The 9,839-nt window shown below is 43.8% G+C and overlaps 1 protein-coding gene across 1 annotated transcript in view; it reads left to right on the top strand.

Annotated features, from left to right (window-relative positions):
- Positions 1–6,770: 6,770 nt before the first annotated feature.
- LOC144151364 (uncharacterized) overlaps positions 6,771–9,839 on the top strand; it is a 12,674-nt gene continuing 9,605 nt past the window's right edge. The window contains exon 1 of the mRNA XM_077682394.1: positions 6,771–7,206. Coding sequence (XP_077538520.1) covers positions 7,090–7,206 — 117 coding nt within the window. The 5' untranslated portion in view covers positions 6,771–7,089. The remainder of the gene's footprint in view (positions 7,207–9,839) is intronic.

The following is a 9,839-nucleotide window of genomic DNA, read 5'->3' as shown; positions in this document are numbered from 1 at the left end:
GGCGGCCGATGAGGCGGTGCGGCCGCGCCCACGTTTATTGTGGTTGCATTGGCTGTGCCATGAACACGATGAGGCGCGTAGAACGCGGGTGCCGTTCCCGAGGTGTGGCGGGTGCCGAGTGTGTTCCGTGCCAGCTGGCCAATCTCGTGATGATGATGGTGGCGCTTAAGAAGATGATGATGGTGGCTCTACACTCTTTTTGTCCATTTAGCGGAGCTGTTAAAAAAAAGCACATGCCCTATCGACGAACACTATACCCAAAAGTTTGAGCTGGTATTTTTGGAACCGAGACGGGCAGAAACATACAGGCAGTACTTCTAAGCTTTTTACCTATGTGAGTCATGTGTGTGTTCCGCAAAATATCCCAATCAAAAGATAGACTTAGGTATTTAACAGACTCGACACCGAAAATATGGGCCGAGGAACAAGATGCACAATTTGATATGTGTATCGTAATAAAGCAGTCATTCGCCACGGTTTTCTCTCGATTTCGGAAACCAACTAGCCGACTTTTGACAAGGTTGATTGTTATTAAATTTGCTTCGAACCACTCCGCTACATTTCTGGCATCATCTTGAAGATTTGAGAGATCGAGAGAGTAACCAGAGTTGCCAGATACGAGCAGGGTGTCTTTAGCTTATTCAGTGATATTGGCCAGCCACAGCAGCCATCAGAGCTTTATGGCCGATTCACCAATTCAGTTTGGCGGTGATGTTAGCATAGATACCAACAAATAGGCTTTCAAAGCTAAACTAAAGGTCGAGCTCAAACATTCTCACATCATGACAGGAAGGTGAAGTGCTATTGCAACGTTTTTTAGGCTGGCTAATCACGAATATTACTTACAGTCAATGAGAATGATTCGTATACAATTTTTTTTTCCTTTTCGAGGGCTGGGCACAGTACACCACATAAAAATGTCCCCACCCATATAACAAGACATTTTTTCATCGCCATTATAAACAACCGTTAGATTGCCACCTGAAAATTAAGTTCTGCGGCGACGATTGTTTCCATCTGTTATTGGGACAATCAAATTCGTTCATTCTATTCGCTTTTATTTTGTACTGATAAAAGATTTCCGCCTTGTTTCGCCTCGCTTGTTATGCTTATGAAGACAATTTTAGGTGACTATTACCAACGGTGCAGAGAATAATTGATTCCTTTTCAACACACCTTCCCGCAAGGTATCATAGAGTCGCCTTGCGCGCTTGTTTGAGTATATCTTATAAAACCTTTCGCGGGTTTCCGGTCTTCGCTGTTTTATTTTATCGCACTTGCGAGAGCACAAGTTGATCCGTTGTAACTGCCTCCCTCGTGTAGCTCCAAAAATATTCTAAACTTCATCAATGGCAGCTTGCATCTGTTTAACTCTTTCGCTACCGCAGAAAATTGACCAATTTTGGGGGGTCCAAGAAAACATTTTTTTTTCTGCTAAAAAATTATTTAGGCACTAATTGCAGGAGCACAAAATGCAGATTATTTAACGGCATTTCCAATAACACCAGTTTTTTAAAGGTTTTCATATATTATAGTTGTGAAAAAAATATCAAAATCAAAAGTTTTGTCAAGTTGTCGAAAAAATTGATAAAAAAGGAGTTGTGTATATCAAACCACCGGTAGTAGAAAAAAATTAGAATATACATTTGGCAGGGAAACATTTCAAAAACACACCCTAAAAAAAATGTCGACTTGCGCGAAACAGTTTTTCCGATATAAAAAAAAATGTTAGCACGCACGGTGCTCGTGTCATGCGGTGAAGCCCAACCTCTAATTCAAACTGTGCAATTTTGGGTGGTTCCTTGGAATAAATCTGGCGGTTTGACGTTATCAGAGGCACCAATTTGCCCCCACATAACGTAAAAACATCTTGTCAATGGCTGACTTTGCATTTACAGCGAGCACAATATTTGGGACAAGCACGCGATGCAGAAAAAAACATGCATGAAGTTGAAAACGGAACGCCGTGGCTGATGTTTGTTGTCGTTCACGGTCAGTTATCTCTCAAAACATAAAGCTGAGCTTTATTATCATCTTCTTACTCGCAATTGTAGCCTTGCTCGCAAAAATGAGGTACGATGAGCTAGAATCGTCCCCTGCGATCTTTGGCCGAGTAGCAGTCGCGCGCTAAAAAAGATCAGCACAACCAGCCTCCTCTATTGCAGCGCCACTTAACATTTTTCAAATGAAACAGTACAAAAACTTATCAGAGACTCCGTCCGAATAGACAGTTCAACTAAGCAGCAACATTAGACACCCGGATATACCCTCGCATGAAAACGAAACTGGAAGGCGAACAGCTGGCAGTGTAAGGCCGGTTTGAAGCGCTGTCCTCGGCGGAACAGATATCTGGCGACTGGGTGTGACCTTTTGACTTGCATCTGAAGTTCTTATCGCAGAAATCGGGTTAGGGTGGGGGGAAATGAGGAGCGGCGTGCTTTGTTCGAGGATCAGTCGCGGACGCTTCAGGCGCCATGGCAGTTAGCCTTGAAGTTGGGTAACTGCGTAGTTGCGCTAAATATGAATTTCGCGATGCAGAAACGAAACCAAAACTGTTGTAAACTGTTTGGGAATGGTCCTGGGGTAAGTAGAACTACCAGAGTACTTAGGACAACTTGCGCAAAGGCAATAAAACTGCCTAAAATCATAAAGTAGCTTTGCAACCAGGCACTGCTTGACATTTTCAGCCGATTTCTGGGATTATTACTGTCAGAGCGTGAACCTGACGATTGAAAATCATTTGCTAGTTCCCCATTCACGCCCTGATAGCAAAAAACAAGCGCTGGTGCCGAGTAATTACGAGTTGCACGCATTCTTCGTTGGTAGCCTTGAGGCGCGATGACCACGCCCCTTTTCCACAACCAGGTGATTCAAAAGCGTGTCAAAAATCACGTTTCCGTTGCAAAAATGAAAACAAAACTGATTTTGAAAGGCCATTTTCTGATCTAACTCCGAACAGCTTTACTTGTTCGAGAAACGCCTGGAACGCTATGAAAAGGCGCTCCCAAAAGTATCGATCAAATTGATCGATTTTGATAGGCGCGGTAGCGAAAGAGTTAATGTTTCAATGAGAAAGTTTGGCACCGGCGAAGGATTCTTGTTTTCCAGAAGCCTGTCTCTATAAAATAAAATAAATGTGAAGTATGTTTTGCCCACAACGAAATTTTAACCCTAACTTCATGGCAAACCTTACGCCATTGTCAAGATTCTTCTTTTGGACCTGAGTATTTCAGTGTTATCGTAGATGGGCAATATGAATCAGAGCCCGTTTTCCCTTCCTTTAAATATCCCCCCCTCGTGGACAAAGCGCGGGTGCAGAGCTCCAGTTTACACCTACTGCTCGATTTCCGACCATCGCATGTACTACTACCAACGCGCCACTCATATGTGCATGTCTGCCAGAGCTAATCACGTCGAGGTGTGCAACCATTCTCCCAACCGGTTCGCTTCTTTTCACGACTGCCATAAAAGCTGCCTCGACACCGAGCCCCCAGCACACGTCTGCTTCGAGAAAACCCTTTTTTTTCTGGAGCACCAAGTAACCAAGATCACTGTTCGCCTTCCATTCACTTCTTTCTAGTTTTTTCGGAGGACACTTTATTCCTGCGCATGATCGCAGGATATCCTAAACTTCAAAAAGAAGCATGAATGGCAGAGTAAAAGTAGCTCCCTTCTACTGTTCTTTAAAATATATTACAAGTGGCGCATTATGATTTGCTCCTATGACTCGGTACCAAGTTCAGTCCTGAACGAGCCATAGGGTGGCTTTTCCGAAGTTTGGAAAAGATCAGCTGGTTCGGGAACCGACTTTATGAACAACCGAGTATATTTGGCTTTCGTACTAGAAGTATCGGAAAAGAAGGCGACAGGGCCTACGCAGTTATGTCAGTTATTGTTATATCCTACCACTTCTGTGCTGTCACTTCTGACATTAAAACGCAGCCAGAAATCGCCGTAGCCCAGCACATAAAAAGAACAACCTCCCTCCAAAGGCAAGTGCACACCGACATAACACACCAACGATGTATTTTATGCGCCACGCGCATATATATTCCGCCAGCTTCTAAAATCATGGTATGACTAGCCATCTCGCCCATGGTTAAGAATCATGAACTACCGACAAACGTCGTAAGCCTCACCAACAAAACGAAGTTTTTATTGTCTAGTTTAAATTACAGTTAAATTGCAGCTACCTTTCAAAATTCGCACGGGATTTTAGCACGTCATAACTACAAAGAAACCTCTTCATTCACTAGGGCGTGCAAACGCCAGGTAAAGCTATTTGTCCACATACGCTTGGTATTAACTAGGCTCTTTAATAATTAGTCGTTGATAGCTTGTGAAATTACCAACTTTCTTTTATGACTGTCCCGTTAGAAAACATGGACCCTTAAAACAATAAAAACTGCTCCGGTACTGGAGCAATGAGCGCTTTGATATAATATTGGTTACTTCTTACTTTGCACATGAGGACTTCACATATTGGCATATATCAACCACAACGTTGGTTGCATTGATACCTTGGCGTTTCCTTGCTAAATCCAGCTTCCGTTAACTGCTCAAATAATATTAAATGACCACTTCAGTCATAACCGTATCCGTATCTGTAAATTCCCCAGGCATGCCACTAAAACGAGGAACCAATCGTCAAACCTGAGACGAAATTTGCATAAACCTTTGACGTCCAGAAAGGTGTCACTTTTCCTGTTTAGATAAATAGTGCAGGCAGTGCCATGGCTTCATCATTAGCACTTAAGGTGCGTACGTACCGCACACCTAACCACCTACAAATTTAATTTATGTTCTTTACTTCCAGAAACGCGCCCCGTTATATCCAGTAGTGCCGTTAGTGACAATGCCGCATCCAACTTGGCACCAGTTAAAATTTATGCACATAAATAATTTGCAGAGGCTTTAAACCCACACCTTCTTGTACAAGTTTTATACTGAGTAAGGGCTCCATGTGAGCAGCTACATTTCGCGTAGTTTTCATTGGTTACTTTACACAATTTCATCCTAAAGAAATATTTTGCTGTTTTCAAAGCATCATCGTCAAACTCTTGCGAGATATTCACTTATCCCAAACTGCAAATATTTTCAGCAAAATAATGAACTACGGGCCTTGTGTTCACGTTATCAACTTTAACAGCCATCCGGTGTGTTCATATGGCGTAGAGCCCAAGCAGAAAAAAAAAACTTCCTCAGAGGTGCCATAACCATGAACCTCAGCGCAACGTATGCCGTATAGTGTCAGGGGAATTTCCATTCAAGTGTTTGTTGGTGGACGTCTTAAAGAACAATGTCCCAGCGATCAACGACATATTCTCAACATTCTAAGGATTCCTAACGAGCCTGCAGCAGCGGTGTCATTTACACCCGTGTCATTTAACCATGCCAGAACCAGCAGTGTCTGAGTATGTAGTTACAAACTGTTTTGGCAGTTGTAGGAACTGTGCGCATTAAAATACGTAGCATTTTATTGCTAAAGGCCCAGGTGCACATTCTACGAAAAAGTGCCGGTGTTGCTGTCCAATGCACAAAATGTGTGCCACGGTAATAGGTAAAAATGGCTACTGCTTAGTACCGCTAACCCTGGTTATGCAAATCGAAACCTTAGTTTGGCCTGTTTAAATCGTTTTTACTTGGTTACATTTGGTTGCTCTTTTCATATTATTGGTCCAAAGCCTGCCTTAGGCTGTGGTTGGGGTTCTACTTTCGGTGTTTTCGTAGTCGAACGGCTCGCTCTTCCTCAGTCTTCGACGCTAGCTTCGCCCGCTTGGCATTCCGCTACATCTCCAGTAAAGGAGCTCGACGAGCGATATTAGCGCGGTGATCAGACTCCGCTTGCCGATGTCGGTTCGAAGCATTCCGTTCGAGCGCAACACTTACAGAAGACTGCCCTACCTCTGTATCATCCATGGCGAACGCGGTTCCCTTTTTCCGGGAGCGCGGTGAGTTACGTGGCCAGGCTGCGACCCAACTGCGGAGAGCGCATGCGCCAAGCCGCCAGCGGCCATAACGGTGCCGGCTTCCGAAAGCAGCCGTGGCCAAAACGCGACCCGACGTGTCACGTGATGAGTTTCCTAGAATACCATGCACATGTCGTCAAATGAAGGCCAAATTCCACGCGACAGCAAAACAAACGGCTCCACGTAACGGTAAAACTGTGCTTTAAAACGATCCGCCGGGAACTTAATTCTCCTCACGTATATTGCAGGCGAAAGCCTGGTGGTGCTGAATATCAACCTAGGTTTTACATTATTTTTGCGTATGTTTCTTCACTCCCGTTTTTTTTTTCTTTTTGGGGAAATTAGACTATTTTCACCGGCTTCTTTTCTGCTGTGCCCTGTTTGTCTTTTTCTTCACGTTTACCCTGTTTTTACCCTGCTTTATCCTGCTTTAATTACCCCGCTTTAATCTCACCTCCTACTGTCACCTGGGTATGCGCATGATCACATGGCTAACACATGGTTATCCGCAAGATTTATTGTATTGGGAAAGGGACTCAAGCTCAGGTTTTGTCAGTCTGACAGCAGCAATTTTGTACTTCCACGTAATTCATTTCCATGCCAGACAGGCTAATCAGCTTGACATCAAAAGAATTCTGAAGTGCGGCTTTTTTTATAAACCTTGACACGAACATATATAGAAAGTGGACTGCTTTGACTCGCCAACGAATGTGAGGCGAGGACATATACCGAGGGGATCATAATTTTAAAAGTGTTATGACAGGGTACACCTACGTTCTTTGACATTGCAGATTCATCTGTGAAGTCCCAGTACAAAGCTAGGCACGATTCCAAAAACGTAACAGACCTCACAACCCTTTGAACTTTAGAGCGGACAGGGTGCGGTAGATTGCTCATTCGAACAGTGTTTGCAACATTCAGGCTACTCACCACAGGGCCAAGTGGTCAAACAGCTCACCCAAGAAGTGAAAAGGGTAGAAAGGCTTTCATGAGTGTAATTTAAACGAAATTTAACATATTATTTTGGGAACTAGCTGCGACCTATTCATAAGTAAAATTTACGGCCAAATTTTCGGTTACAAGTTTTCGAAACGTCACCCAGTGTTAACAATCGCCAAGGATGCAGCACTTCATAGCAGCCACCATGTGTGCCTTTCTCCTGATAGCGCTTCCTGTGAAGTCTGAGAATCCAGATGCAAGCTTAAATCGCCAACAGGACCTGCCAGACACCACTGAGGTACGTTGTGACACTTTTCTATTTTGATATATTTACCCATCCTGTCTGTTTACAAAATTTCAGAGTTTTATACCGCAAATTTCAAAACCTTCAAGTCGTGGGCGTACTTCAACGAGCCTTTAGACTTCGAAGTTCATTTAGTTAGGGCAAAAATTAAGTGAAATAGGGACGTCGGCATCCGGTGTAGGGAATATATGGTGAAATGCTTTGTATCTGCTTTTTATTTTGCTTATAGACGTGGATACAAGAACCTTATGCTAGTTCATCCTATTTTCATGGGTGATCTCTTCTTTTCCACTAGTTATAATGAGAAGCTTCATTCTTTTGTCGACACCATAATGTGTCCCAGAGCGAAAGCCAAACTACTCTACGCCAACCAAAGTCTCCGTTTCACCTAACCAAATTGTTTTACCTAGAGGACACAATCCCCCACAAAGCAAAACATAGGTGTATGATTACATTACATAACACTGCAGCTGTCGAATCGATTTTACGTGGTTAAAAACTAAAACCGTACCTCAAGCAATAAAACGAATGCGTTAGATCGAAGTTCAATGTAAGACGTTTTTACGATTAGCACTGCTTCGACAGAAAATTCGGTATTATTTTGTGAGATCCTGGAATGGTATTGCTCATTTTGTCGGTGTTTCGGGCCCTATATTTTGTTCGTTGTAATACCCCTTTGCCAGGCGCCCCTGAAACTATAACTAAGAAAGGACACAAATTTAGATGCTTTATTATGTTTCTCTACTCCAATTCTAATTTTATTTTAAACATCGTTTTCACAACGCTGAGTCCAAATGTTTACCTATGAATGGTTTCTAAACAATACTCTAGAATTCTACCAGCTATTTTTTCATATTAGCGAAGAAGCCTTATTGACCACAAGGGGGTTGAAGTATTGCGGTCGGTTTCCATGGTATAGGAGGTCAGATACCATATTAAAAGCAGAGCTGACTAACCTCTTAGTTTTTCTCTGTGGAGCGTTACCAGAAAACTCAGCGCATGACTTCACAAAGAAGAAAAAGTGCTTAGCTGCCCGTGGTAGGGCTCGAACACACGGCCTTCAGATCATGAGACTGACGCACTGACTACTGAGCTACCGAGGCGAATATGGGCAGCGGCAACTACACACTTCATAAACGCAACCCTGAACATATTCGCAACCACTTTCCAATTCGTATATTTTAAAAGCATAGCTGTTTAAGCTCCTAGTTCTGTCCTGGAGCCTTACCAGGAACTCAGCACAGCCGAGCACACTTGAGCGTGCGGCTCGTGAGGAGCACCCTGCGTTGTCCAGGCTTGCTCGGGCAACGTGAGCAGCTCGGAAACCACGTGAGGAGCTCGGAAACGAATACCAAAAAAATACCGAGTGCATGTGAGCGTGCGCCTCGCCGAGCACGACCTTCGAGAACACTCTGCTCTGCATTCGTGGCGTCATCTGTCGCGTGTTCTTCTTCTCGTCAGTTCCCGTTCCTTCGTGCCTGAAGTGGGCAGCACAGACCTCAGTTCACGCTACATTCGCCGAGTTTACGAAGCAGTTTACCGTGGGTTCTAGCACGTGCTAACGTGGTCCGCTAAGGGAGAGGTGCAAAAGCCTGCAGACAACGCGGTCCGAGCCTGCCAGTCATAGAGGACTTTCAGGAGCAAACTCTGAAATCTTTAAGTTGTAGCAACCAGGTTCCCTACTGAGGGAGACTGTCCGCCAGCGCAGCTATTTCTCCAGCCTTGCACCACAAGCTCGAGCTGCGCAGATTTCTTTGTTTTCGGGGTTATGTTTGCCACGTCTCCCAGTGGCTCCGGTGATTACCTTTTCAGTGACGAATCCAACTGATCAAGGGCGGTGTTTGTAAGCGGTAGCGGCGGTATGCAGTGGTGGCGTGGGGGGCATTAAAAGGCGGGGTACATACGTGTTGGCATAAGCCTGTTGGTTGTCTTCAGATTACATTACTCAAACTGAATGACTGACCTGATTAACAACTAATGTAGCAACTAAAACTAAAATGTAATCCTGGTTCCGAATAATTCACACATTGTGCTGGTTGCGGTTTCGCACATGCATTGACGGCCTATAGTTTACAACGCACTTTTGAGGGCCTTGCCGGCAACACCTAGGTGTACCTAATAATTGGTCCCACTGCGTAACACAGCAATAATATGTATAAAACAATTCGTTTCTTGTGGTCGGGGTTCAGCATGTAGCACGAATAATTTGGGCATAAATTCTGTGTATTTATTATACATTTACCTTAGTTCGTTCAACGTTTGGAGGATATATTTTTAAATAATGGGCGAGCTAAAATATTACTTTTTAGTTATATTGTTACTTTAGGTGTTAAACAACTAAATCCAAGTGAAAGTAGGCATCGATATATTCGAAAATATTGGCAGCTGCGTGGGCGTCGGCTAGATTTTGTCTTGACGGGAGCAACCTGTTGCAGTGCAGAGAATGAGAGGGGCATAGGAAAGTGCTGGTTCACTAGAGGGGAGAAAGTGCTCATTTTTCACCCCCTGCCGACGCGCCTGGGCCGCTGGAGCAGCTACGAATATTTCATAATTTTGAGCGCTTAGAAGATATACCTCAGCGTATTAGCACACAAAAAGTTTACTCTTCTAATCCTTTTTTTCTAATC

The sequence above is a fragment of the Haemaphysalis longicornis genome, unplaced genomic scaffold, assembly GCF_048455015.1.
Source record: "Haemaphysalis longicornis isolate Haplotype H1 unplaced genomic scaffold, Haemaphysalis longicornis Haplotype H1 scaffold_9, whole genome shotgun sequence".
In the NCBI taxonomy this organism is placed as follows: Eukaryota; Metazoa; Arthropoda; class Arachnida; order Ixodida; family Ixodidae; genus Haemaphysalis; species Haemaphysalis longicornis.
Note: the sequence above shows the minus strand (reverse complement) of the source record. Positions and strands in the feature narration are given on the sequence as shown.